At 48.0% G+C, this 13,376-nt stretch overlaps 1 protein-coding gene across 1 annotated transcript in view; it reads right to left on the minus strand.

The window, feature by feature from the left end:
* LOC126299622 (plexin-B) overlaps positions 1–13,376 on the minus strand; it is a 1,140,690-nt gene that overhangs the window by 900,724 nt on the left and 226,590 nt on the right. Inside the window, exon 2 of the mRNA XM_049991664.1 lies at positions 7,901–9,073. Within this exon, the coding sequence (XP_049847621.1) occupies positions 7,901–9,073 (1,173 nt within the window). The remainder of the gene's footprint in view (positions 1–7,900; positions 9,074–13,376) is intronic.

Here is a 13,376-nt window from a genome sequence, read left to right on the forward strand (position 1 = left end):
TTCACCATTGCATCGTAGAAGGAGACACGTTGTGTAACTTGTAAATAATGACAATATTATCGATTTTATAGGCGTACCACTAGGTACTGTTAAAAATTATTAGCTGTCATCAGCACTACAACTCTGACGACGAACTGCACGTAACTTACGAAATTATGGTCTATAAATGCCACCGTATGGCAATGAGCCTGCAGAGCGTCAAACGCTATGATATGGCAGGTTGAGTACCCCACTACAAGAAACAACAACTGGTTGCTCTTTCTGTCGCAATATACATCTATTTACACCTTATTCGCAGTATTAAGCGCCGCCCAGAATTGAAAACACAATTTTAAAATAAACCACTAGTAATTACCGAATGTAACTTGTCTTATCATTTGTGATAATTGTCTCGGAGAACTCTTGGGTAATCAGGGTAAGACAGAAATAAGTAAAGAAACAAAATCCACAACCTTTTGCGGTGAAAGGTTAACCATGAGACGCCTGTGCTTTCCACACGGCTGTTCTCTTCTGTCAGTTGTGCTACAGACTGCGACCATTCTTGTTTCTAAACGGACGAGATTCCGAAGTACAAATTGATCTACACTTAGTTGACAGAAGCCATGGTACTGCGATGTGCACATATACAAATAGCGGTAGTATCGCGTAAACACGATACAAAAGGTAGGGCATTGACGGAGCTGTTATTTGTATTCAGGTGTCTGACGTGATTATGGCAGCATGACGGAAATTAACAGACTTTGAACGCGGAATGGTGGTTGCAGTTAGATGCATGGGATATTCCATTTTGTAAATAGGAAATTCAATATACCAAGATCCACAGTGTCAAGAGTGTGTCGGAAATACCAAATTTCAGGCATTACCTCTCACCACGGACAACATAGTGGCCGGTGGCCTTCACTTAACGACCGAGAGCAGCGGCGTTTGCGTGGAGTTGTCAGTGATAACAGACAAGCAACACTGCGTGAAATAGCCGCAGATTCCTGCGGATACTGATGACGACAGTACCTGAACGTCCCGTGAGTTTCACGTTTTCGACGCACTAGCTCCTAGTCTTATGGGAACCGCAGTTTGCCCTTGCTCGATGCTATTTATTCTATTTTCGAGGTGTATGTGCGTAGAATAGGCTAACTGGTTCCCTTGCGTATCGGTACATGCTATATATCCTTCGCACGTAAGGCGTTCGTCTCGTGGTCTCAATAATGTTGGAGTTTCCGCAGCACCCAGGCACACAGTCAATTTTTTCAGACTTAAGGTTTTTAGCTGTATTGGATATGCAATTATTACAACAGTTTTCCACTAAGCACTCAAACGCAAAACAGGCCCATGGTAAATTGATTTACTCTGTACAGGAATATCGCAAAAATGTTATCTGAGTAATTAGAAAATACAGGGAGTACAAGCTCGGACCGGGCGCAGGATGAGAAGGAAAATTGATCGTGTCCTGTTCAAATGAACCATACTAGCATTTGAATTAAGAAATTTACGGAAACCACGGAAAACCTGAACGTAGACAGGTGTTCTGGGATCTGAATACCCATCTTCCTGAACGCGAGTCCAGGGACTCAACCGCTGGACCACAAAGGTCGGTCTCAATTATGCGTCCGTAAGAATATTGCAGCAGAAACACTCATTAACACTACATAAGATGATCAGATTATGAGAAACATTTTGAAGAACGTGAGCAATTGAACCAACACGTTTTTACAAAATTTTGCATCTGTAGCTCCGCATAAAATCCTTTAAAAAAGTAACCGCTGCCACAGTTTCTTAGTTGCAAAGGAAAACATTGTGTACATGGATTTTGAAGTTTTCTGCTTACTGATATTTGAAGCATAAAAGAGGAGAGACCAATTTAGAACGAACTTCTGATCTTTTTACAACTCTTCATCGAAATTCGTAGATGTACTATAATAATAATTTTATTGTATGATGGCATGAAAAGGGATTGAAAAATTTTAGTGGTAAAGAATATTACGACGGTTTCTAGTGATATGCATTTTTCTTTTTTGTGAAACTCTGTACAATTTATATATCACGACGTGGGACATCCTCATGTAACAGTGAAATATAGTTCCCATTCGTTCCCTGAAGCTTACTCTTTCCTGCGTTGTTAGAGATGGACATGTGTGGGGCCAATCAAAAGTTTTAACGCAATGTTTGTTGAGCTCCAGGCGATTGGGCATGCGTCATATCATTTTCCCTAGGTCCTACTGTTAAGTCAGAGTGTATTAGGTAAGAATGAATTCTCTTAATCTACGGGAAATATATGTGTCATTGGCCGTACGTAACAAGTTAGAACTATGTGCCGGACTGGGAGTTCGACCCAGATCCTCGCTTGTTGCTGGCAGCGTGCTACCAACTGCACGCGCGACGGACGGACTCAAAGCATTTCGCCTCCTTCCCCTTGTACGCCTCGTAGACTGGCAGAATTAATTCTCTCCAACAGTTGTGAGGCTGTGGGTAAGCCGAAGTACCCTTTGTATCCATCCTCTCGCAGATGCTAGTGTCTCAGGTCCGTGGGAGAACCTCTCCAGGCGTTACAAGTAAAGGGCAGAAGCCTTTGAAAGACGATACTTTGAAACTAAGGAAAATGAGGATTAACGTATGGTGGACGACGAGGTCATTACAACCGATTTATGCTTCGAGAGATAGGAGACGTCCGCAGATAGATCATCTGGTAGCTGACTGGCCGCGAAAAGCAAAGGACTTGTTCGAGTTCCAGTCTGGGCACATAGGTTTAAAATACGACACGCAGTCAACGCAGAGTATATTGAATGCTCCTCCACATTAATTCAGCGTGCACTGTAAACGTTCCCTAACTCTGCTTGACAGAGCTACGAGGGCTTGTTGAAAAGTAATGCTTTCGATTTTTTAAAGTGCAGACTCTTACAGCTTTTTAAATAAAAAAAGTTATTAACATTCTAAATCTTTATTCATAATTACGTACTTGCAGGCCTCTGCCGCTAGAGAACTCAGAACTGTTGCGTAGCAGACACGTCTTTGCTGGTCACCGGCGCTCAGTTGGACGAGGAACTCATCGCTGAAGACACTTCTACTAAAGTCAGTGAGATTCCAGGCAGAAGACGAGTCTGGAGACGCCCTGGACAGTGGTGGGATACCAACCTGACCGTCGTCCGCCATAGAGCCAGACAACCAGGCTTCATTTCATATAAGGACTCCTTCGGTTGTCATCCGCTGCACCCATACAGCACAGCGGTACGTCGACAATGTACTACGCCCCGTTTTATTGTTCTTCATGGCAAGCCATTCTAGGGTTACGTTTCAGCGTCGCCCACACACGACAATTGCTTTTTTTGCTTGTCTTCGTGCTTCCCAAACCCTGCTTTGCCCAGCAAGGTCGTCAGATCTCTTCCCAATAGAGAACGTTTGGAGCAATAATGGGAAAGGATCTCCTACCGTCTCGTGATTTTGACTACCTTACGCGCCAGTCAGACAGAATTTGGCACAGTATCCCTTAGGAGGGCATTTAACAACTCTAAATCAATGCCAAGCCGAATAACTGTTTACATAAGGGCCAGAGGTGGACGAATTCTTTATTGACTTGCTCAATTTGTGAAGCTATTTCTCTCGAGTAAATCATCCAATTTCTCTGGAACTGTAATAACTTATTTGTTTGTACATGCACATCACTTCTATCGATTTCTGCCCCAGTCAGATAATGCCTTCATGGTGCGCCGTTTTTTTTTTCCCCTTAGGTCTTCGAGTGTATGTAAACACTTAAGGCAAAAGTCATTCGTAAAGGTCACTCTTCCGATTATCTGGTGGTGACGCATTATTTCGTCCCCTTGTGATAATGGAGAACGCGACATGTCTCAGGTACAGCCTAAATCTACATCTATACTCTGCAAACCAATATGAAATGCATGGCAGAGAGTACTTCCCATTGTACAAGTTATCAGGAATTCCTACCGCTCCATTCAAGCATGGAGTGAGGGACGAATGTTTGCTCAAACGCCTACGTGGGCGCTGTAGTTGATTCGCTCTCGTCTTTGCAGTCCTTACGAGAGCGAAACATAGAGGGTGGTTGTATATTCCAGTACTGAGCACTTAAGTTGGTTCTTGAAACTTAGTAATCAGCCCTTCACGAGATAGTCTGCACCGATGTTCAAGCGTTTGCCTGTTTAGGTTTCTCAGCACCTCCGTGATGCTCTCACTTGGGTTACACAAATCTGTGACCATTCATGTTGCATCTGTGTGCAGATGTTGAACATCCCACGTTAGACTTATCTGGTACGTCCCTCCCACACTTAAGCGGTATCCAGGATGGGTCGCACGAGAGTTTTGTAGGCAATCTCCGTTGTACACTGATGGCTTTTCTATAGTATTCTGCCACCGAAACCAAGTCTACCATCTTATTTACCTACGACTGATAGTTCTACTGGAGAGGAATTCCGCCTGATGCGAGACACCACTTTATAGTTTTCCTATCAGCCAAACATGTTTAAGCACTTTTGTTTATTTTCTTTCTGAAAAAATTGCTACATGTAAACATTTTGTGTAATTTATCTGAATTTCTGGCTGAAAAGTATTTATATTTGCAAAGGAGCGATTATTATACATCAAAAGTTTTACTTTAGTTTACAAGAGGTATTCTGTTATGATACTGTGTATGTCTCTGAGTGGAGGCGCTGTATGTTGTCCACTTACGCTAATCTTGAAGATTTAGGTCTAGGATACTACAATTGGAAATAACGGAGCTACAGTTTTGTTCACATACCTCATATGACGCCATTAGTTTTGTATGCCGGTAGCTTTATATAAGGGGGCGATCATAAAGTTTCCGTCTGAGAGCATTGCTTCTGCGTATAAGCAACGTAACACGACTGCGATGCGGGTATATAAGTACCGACATGCAGGCAAGGGATTAGTGGGCATTCGTGTCTTACTGACGTACATGCGGTACACGCAGAAAGGAAAACTAAGGCGACCGTAGAAACGGTATCAACGTGTTGTTATTGTCTTCTTGATTGCCGAAGGACAACGCGGGTGGACATCTATCAGAGAATGAAAAATATGAATGTGGCAGTCTGTCTGTCGAAAACAACCATTGTGGAATGGTGCGTTAAGTCCCGTGCTGGTCACGATTCGACCTGTCGATCTGGGACCAGCCTCGAGCACCCGCCCTGTAGTACTGACTTCTGCCCATGCGATTATCACGCCTTCGCACTCTCCTAAAAAAGGTCTTGAATGGTCAACGACCTCTCTCGGACGAGGATTTGCAGGAGGCAGTTACGAACTTCTTCACGCAGCAGGACATGGCGTTTTATCAAACGGATATCTTCAGTGTGGGCGTCGGTGGGACGATTGCCTCAATGATTTTACCTGATTGGCAAATCGTTTCCGAACTGTAAGACCTTCCAACGGAAGCTTTTTGATCACTCCTTACATCCACCAAACAGTGCAGTCTGCAGTTTATCATCTGAACACAACGAAAGGCTTTCTATATTTTTCTTTTTTCTGCTAATTTCAGGCTGAGAATCGCTCCATGACTCTCAGAGAAAAATAAACAAAAATCTCAATATAGCACAGAAAGGGCTGTAATATATCTGGGTATTAAGAAAACTACGGCAACGGCTTTGCCGCAGTGGTTACACCGGTTCCCGAAGTTAAGGTCTGTTCGGTGTGGCCAGCACTTGGAAGGGTGACCGTCCGGGCCGCTATGCTCTGTTGCCATTTTTCGGGGTGCACTCAGCCTCGTGATGCCAATTGAGGAGCTACTCTACCGAATAGTAGGGGCTCTGGTCACAGAAAATTATCATAACGACCGGGAGAGCAGTTGCTGAGCGCACGCCCCTCCTATCCGCATACTCATCCGAGGATGACACGGCGGTCGGATGGTCCCGATGAGCCACATGTGGCCCGACGACGGAGTGCTTTTAACAAAACTATAAAATGTCCTGTACAAGGCGAAATTCCGCTCCAGTTTTTCTTAGGAAATCAGGGAAATAAGAAGAGCTACAATATCCAGATGATGATTACGACCTTTCCAAATGGTTGAAACGCCTCTGAGCACTATGGGACTTAACATCCCCTATACTTAGAAGGACATCACACACATCCATGCCCGAGGCAGGATTCGAAGCTGCGACCGTAGCAGTAGCGCGGTTTCGGACTGCAGCGCCTAGAACCGCTAGGCTACAAAGGCCGGCACGACCGTTCCCTTTCAAATCCCTACAACAATGACGTGATAACAAAATCTCTCTTCGATAATCATCTCAACTGTCCGATGAGGCACAGGCAGCTAACTCTAAATATAGATAAAAGTAAATTAATGCAGATGAATAGGAAAAACAATCCTGTAATGTTTGAATACTCCATTAGTAGCGTAGCGCTTGGCACAGTCACGTCGATTAAATATTTGGGCGTAACATTGCAGAGCGATACGAAGTGGGACAAGCATGTCATGGAAATTGTGGGGAAGGCGGATAGTCGTCTTCGGTTCATCGTTAGAATTTTGGAAAGATGTGGTTCATCCGTAAAGGAGATCGCTTATAAAACATTAATACTACCTATTCTTGAGTACTGCTCGAGCGTCTGGGATCCCTATCAGGTCGGATTGAGGGAGGACATAGAAGCAATTCAGAGGCGGGCTGCTAGATTTGTTACTGGTAGCTTTGATCATCACGCGAGTGTTACGGAAATGCTTCAGGGACTCGGGTGGGAGTCTCTGGAGCAGGGGTCTCCAAACTACGGCCCGCGGGCCGAAAGCGGCACGCGAGGGCCGGCAAAGCGGCCCGCGTTAGCTGGCCGGACATCCCTAGTATAGGACCCGCCAAATATTTGAGGTGGTGTCTATACTGCCAACAATTGAGTTTCGAGGCCTATCGCTACAAGTCTACATAACTAAACTTATTGTTGCGCCGCTTGAAATAACAATGCTTTGACGTACTCTACCTCTTTTACGTCTTGCAGTAATAGTGTTGCTAACAATGATTTTGAGATTTCGTTAACTTTGCAGGGCGCTTTCGTAAAGAATGTGCAGTGTCACACTTTTTTGTCGGTGGAATTCGCCAGAATAAAATACGCCAGAATTTCGGTCAGGTACGTCCACCAATTAAATTATGCAATTAAATAAAAATCGAAGTTCGTTTCAGTGCTAGCTGTTCCCACAACAGCCGCGCGATACTAGCCGAGCGGTCTGAGGCGCTGCAGTCATCGACTGTGGGGCTGGTCCCGGCGGAGGTTCGAGTCCTCCCTCGGGCATGTGTGTGTGTGTGTGTGTGTGTGTGTGTGTGTGTGTGTGTGTGTGTTTGTCCTTAGGATAATTTAGGCTAAGTAGTGTGTAATCTTAGGGACTGATGACATTAGCAGTTAAGTCCCATAAGATTTCACACACATTTGAACATATTCCCACAACCTTAGATTTTTGCGATTTCATCTTTCCTTTAGCCTTACATTACGGTGATCATGGAGTGCTAGGGTGCTTTAATCCCACTAGATAGATATCGGCCCTTATGACTTCGTGGAGGAGTCAATGTGGCCCGCGGACTAACAAGTTTGGAGACCCCTGCTCTAGAGGAAAGGAGGCGCTCTGTTCGTGAATCGCTACCGAGGAAATTTAGAGAACCAGCATACGAGGCTTACTGCAGTACAATTTTACTGCCGCTTCGCGGAAAGACCACAAAGATAAGAGAGATTAGGGCTCGTACAGAGGCATATAGACAGTCATTTTGCCCTCCTTCTGTTTGGGAGTGGAACAGGGAGAGAAGATGCTAGTTGTGGTACGAGGTACCCTCCGCCACGCTCCGTACGGTGGAATGCGGAGTATGTACGTAGATGTAGATGTAGGAAGGTTTCGGGTTGCATTCGCCGAGCAGACCAGCTGTTCGACAGATTATCGCAAGTTTGTAAGACGAGGTAGAGGGAGAGTACTCACCCCAGCCATGGGGCATTTGCCGTCGAGGATGAGGCCGGACACGTATCCCATGTTGCGGTACTTGATGCTGCCGTTGAAGCACATGTGGATGTTCTCGTTGAACTTGAGCTCCACTTCGCTGAGGCTGTAGACGCAGAGGGCGGAGCGCGGCTGCGGCTCGGGCCCGATGCCGCGGCTGGGCGAGAAGGCGGCGAAGAGCGCGGGCTCCCCGGCGCGCACGCCCAGCGCCGCCGCCAGGTCGCCGCCGGCGGCCGCCACCTTGGCGTCCGTCACGATGTTGTAGCCGTCGCCGCACGACAGCGTCACCTCCGTGTAGCTGTCGTAGTTGGCGTCGTTGATGCAGGTGCGCGCCAGGCGCGAGACGTGGCCCAGCTCCTCCTGGCCCGGCAGCGGGCTCTGCTTCTGCACGATCACGAAGTACGCGTAGTCGCTCGCGTTGAAGCCGTACACGTACTTGACGAGGAAGTGGTCGCGGTACTTGACGTCGATGCGCAGCAGCGACTGCTTCGAGAAGGAGTACTCGGCGAAGTTGAGCGTGTACAGGTTGCGGCTCGAGATGGCGGGCACGTCGTGGCGGTACTCGCCGTTGTTGGTGAAGGTGGTGCCCACGTACAGCACGTCGGAGCGCCCCCACTGGTTGTAGTGCTCGGGCCCGATGAACGCGTACGTCGAGGAGGTGGCGTCGTTGGCGGCGATGCTGATGGCGACGAACTCGGGCGGCAGCGAGATGTCCGCCGCCTTGTACTTGACGCACGCGCCCTGCGCCACCGAGCCGCACGCGATCAGCGTCCGGGACTCGGCGTCGAGCACGAGCACCTTGTTGTAGTTATCAGTGAGACGTTTTTCCACCGTCGAATCTGATGCGCAACCCGCCGCGTGGCACTGCGGCGAGTCGGGCCGCGGGCCCGTCACGACGCTGCGCTCGACGCGCAAGTCGGCGTCCAGCTGCAGCAGCCGGTTGACGGCGCCCACGTAGAGGCGGCCCGTCGCGGCGTCCTGCACCATGTGCAGCAGCCGCAGCCCGGCCGCGCTCCCGTTCACCCCGCCGCCCTCGTCGGGGAAGCGCGTCGCCGCGGCAGCGGCCGTCGCCACGCTCAGCGCCAGGAGCGTCCACAGCATGGCCCCCGCTCCGGCGCGCTCACGGCCGCATGCTGCCAAACCGCGCCACACGGCCTGCCGGCACACAACAACCCTCCAGTCAGACACGTGTTACAAATAAAACAGATTACGGGCCTTTGTATGATGCTCGAAATTATGCACAGGAAATGCACGGCTTACATCAGAGGCGACCAAAGTTTAAGCTTACCTGGGCCGCACTGGAAGAAGACAAGTACTTTTCGGTCTCACACAATGTACTTAACACTAATAGTAACCATACAACACTAATAATAACCATAGAAAAGCAATTGAAATCACTAAATCCTTGCACGAACGAAAAAATGGCTGACATCGAAATAATCGAAATAATCCTCACAAGCGACTTCTAATCAAGCTGCGGGCCTATGGGGTATCGTCTCAGTTGTGAGACTGGATTCGTGATTTCCTGTCGGGAAGGTCGCAGTTCGTAGTAATAGACGGCAAATCATCGAGTAAAACTGAAGTGATATCAGGTGTTCCCCAGGGAAGCGTCCTGGGACCTCTGATGTTCCTGATCTACACTCCTGGAAATTGAAATAAGAACACCGTGAATTCATTGTCCCAGGAAGGGGAAACTTTATTGACACATTCCTGGGGTCAGATACATCACATGATCACACTGACAGAACCACAGGCAACAGAGCATGCACAATGTCGGCACTAGTACAGTGTATATCCACCTTTCGCAGCAATGCAGGCTGCTATTCTCCCATGGAGACGATCGTAGAGATGCTGGATGTAGTCCTGTGGAACGGCTTGCCATGCCATTTCCACCTGGCGCCTCAGTTGGACCAGCGTTCGTGCTGGACGTGCAGACCGCGTGAGACGACGCTTCATCCAGTCCCAAACATGCTCAATGGGGGACAGATCCGGAGATCTTGCTGGCCAGGGTAGTTGACTTACACCTTCTAGAGCACGTTGGGTGGCACGGGATACATGCGGACGTGCATTGTCCTGTTGGAACAGCAAGTTCCCTTGCCGGTCTAGGAATGGTACAACGATGGGTTCGATGACGGTTTGGATGTACCGTGCACTATTCAGTGTCCCCTCGACGATCACCAGAGGTGTACGGCCAGTGTAGGAGATCGCTCCCCACACCATGATGCCGGGTGTTGGCCCTGTGTGCCTCGGTCGTATGCAGTCCTGATTGTGGCGCTCACCTGCACGGCGCCAAACACGCATACGACCATCATTGACACCAAGGCAGAAGCGAATCTCATCGCTGAAGACGACACGTCTCCATTAGTCCCTCCATTCACGCCTGTCGCGACACCACTGGAGGCGGGCTGCACGATGTTGGGGCGTGAGCGGAAGACGGCCTAACGGTGTGCGGGACCGTAGCCCAGCTTCATGGAGACGGTTGCGAATGGTCCTCGCCGATACCCCAGGAGCAACAGTGTCCCTAATTTGCTGGGAAGTGGCGGTGCGGTTCCCTACGGCACTGCGTAGGATCCTACGGTCTTGGCGTGCATCTGTGCGTCGCTGCGGTCCGGTCCCAGGTCGACGGGCACGTGTACCTTCCGCCGACCACTGGCGACAACATCGATGTACTGTGGAGACCTCACGCCCCACGTGTTGAACAATTCGGCGGTACCTCCACCCGGCCTCCCGCATGCCCACTATACGCCCTAGCTCAAAGTCCGACAACTGCACATACGGTTCACGTCCACGCTGTCGCGGCATGCTACCAGTGTTAAAGACTGCGATGGAGCTCCGTATGCCACGGCAAACTGGCTGACACTGACGGCGGCGGTGCACAAATGCTGCGCAGCTAGCGCCATTCGACGGCCAGCACCGCGGTTCCTTGTGTGTCCGCTGTGCCGTGCGTGTGATCATTGCTTGTACAGCCCTCTCGCAGTGTCCGGAGCAAGTATGGTGGGTCTGACACACCGGTGTCAGTGTGTTCTTTTTTCCATTTCCAGGAGTGTATATAAATGACCTGGGTGACAATCTGAGCAGTTCTCTTAGGTTGTTCGCAGATGATGCTGTAATTTACTGTAGATTAAGGTCATCCGAAGACCAGTATCAGTTGCAAAGCGATTTAGAAAATATTGCTGTAACGAGTGGCAGGTGGCAGTTGACGCTAAATAACGAAAAGTGTGAGGTGATCCACATGATTTCCAAAAGAAATCCGTTGGAATTCGATTACTCGACAAATAGTACAATTCTCAAGGCTGTCAATTCAACTAAGTACCTGGGTGTTAAAATTACAAACAACTTCAGTTGGAAAGACCACATAGATAATATTGTGGGGAAGGCGAGCCAAAGGTTGCGTTTCAATGGCAGGACACTTAGAAGACGCAACAAGTCCACTAAAGAGACAGCTTACACTATACTCGTTCGTCCTCTGTTAGAATATTGCTGCGCGGTGTGGGATCCTTACCAGGTGAGATTGACGGAGGACATCGAAAGGGTGCAAAAAATGACAGCTCGTTTTGTATTATCACGTAATAGGGGAGAGAGTGTGGCAGATATGATACACGAGTTGGGATGGAAGTCATTACAAAAAAGACGTTTTTCGTCGCAGCGAGATTTTTTTACGAAATTTCACTCACCAACGTTCTCTTCCGAATGCGAAAATATTTTCTTGAGCCCAACCTACATAGGTAGGAATGATCATCAAAACAAAATACGAGAAATCAGAGCTCGAACAGAAAGGTTTAGGTGTTCGTTTTTCCCGCGCGCTGTTAGGGACTGGAATGGTAGAGAGATAGTATGAGTGTGGTTCGATGAACCCTCTGCCAAGCACTTAAATGTGAATTGCAGAGTAGTCATGTAGATGTAGATAGATGTAGATGTAGAAGTGTCCAAGAAATAGCAAAGCAACTGAAATCAATCAACAGAGGGAAGTCCACGGGACCTGACGGGATACAAATTCGATTCTACACAGAGTACGCGAAAGAACTTGCCCCCCTTCTAACAGCCGTGTACCGCAAGTCTCTAGAGGAAGGGAAGGCTCCAAATGATTGGAAAAGAGCACAGGTAGTTCCAGTTTTCAAGAAGTGTCGTCGAGCAGATGCGCAAAACTATAGACCTATATGTCTGACATTGATCTGTTGTAGAATTTTAGAACATGTTTTTTTGCTCGCGTATCATGTCATTTCTGGAAACCCAGAATCTACTCTGTAGGACTCAACATGAATTCCGGAAGCAGCGATCGTGTGAGACCCAACTCTCTTAACAGCGATCGTGTGAGACCCAACTCTCTTAACAGCGATCGCGTGAGACCCAACTCGCTTTATTTGTTCATGAGACCCAGAAAATATTAGATACAGGCTCCCAGGTAGATGCCATTATCCTTGACTTCCGGAGGGCGTTCGATACAGTTCCGCACTGTCGCCTGATAAACAAAGTAAGAGCCTATGGAATATAAGACCAGCTGTGTGGCTCGATTGAAGAGTCTTTAGCAAACAGAACACAGCATGTTGTTCTCAATGGAGAGACGTCTACAGACGTTAAAGTAACCTCTGGCGTGCCACAGGGGAGTGTTATGGGACCATTGCTTTTCACAATATATGTAAATGACCTAGTACATCGTGTCGGAAGTTCCATGCGGCTTTTCGCGGATGATGCTGTAGTATACACAGAAGTTGCAGCATTAGAAAATTCCAGTGAAATGCAGGAAGACCTGCAACGGATAAGCACTTGGTGCAGGGAGTGGCAACTGACCCTTAACATAGACAAATGTTATGTATTGCGAATACATAGAAAGAAGGATCCTTTATAGTATGATTATATGATAGCGGAACAAACACTGGCAGCAGTTACTTCTGTAAAATATCTGGGAGTATGCGTAAGGAACGATTTGAAGTGGAATGATCACATAAAATTAATTGTTGGTAAGGCGGGTACCAGGTTGAGATTCATTGGGAGAGTCCTAAGAAAATGTAGTCCATCAACAAAGGAGGTGGCTTACAAAACACTCGTTCGACCTATACTTGAGTATTGCTCGTCAGTGTGGGATCCGTACCAGGTCGGGTTGACAGAGGAGATAGAGAACATCCAAATAAGAGCGGCGCGTTTCGTCACAGGGTTATTTGGTAAGCGTGATAGCGTTACGGAGATGTTTAGCAAACTCAAGTGGCAGACTCTGCAAGAGAGGCGCTCTGCATCGCGGTGTAGCTTGCTGTCCAGGTTTCGAGAGGGTGCGTTTCTGGATGAGGTATCGAATATATTGCTTCCCCCTACTTATACCACCCGGTGAGATTATGAATTAGAGGGATTCGAGCGCGCACGAAGGCTTTCCGGCAGTCGTTCTTCCCGCGAATCATACGCGACTGGAACAGGAAAGGGAGGTAATGACAGTGGCACGTAAAGTCCCCTCCGCCATACAGCGTTG

Source organism: Schistocerca gregaria, chromosome X (genome assembly GCF_023897955.1).
Source record: "Schistocerca gregaria isolate iqSchGreg1 chromosome X, iqSchGreg1.2, whole genome shotgun sequence".
Classification (NCBI taxonomy): Eukaryota; Metazoa; Arthropoda; class Insecta; order Orthoptera; family Acrididae; genus Schistocerca; species Schistocerca gregaria.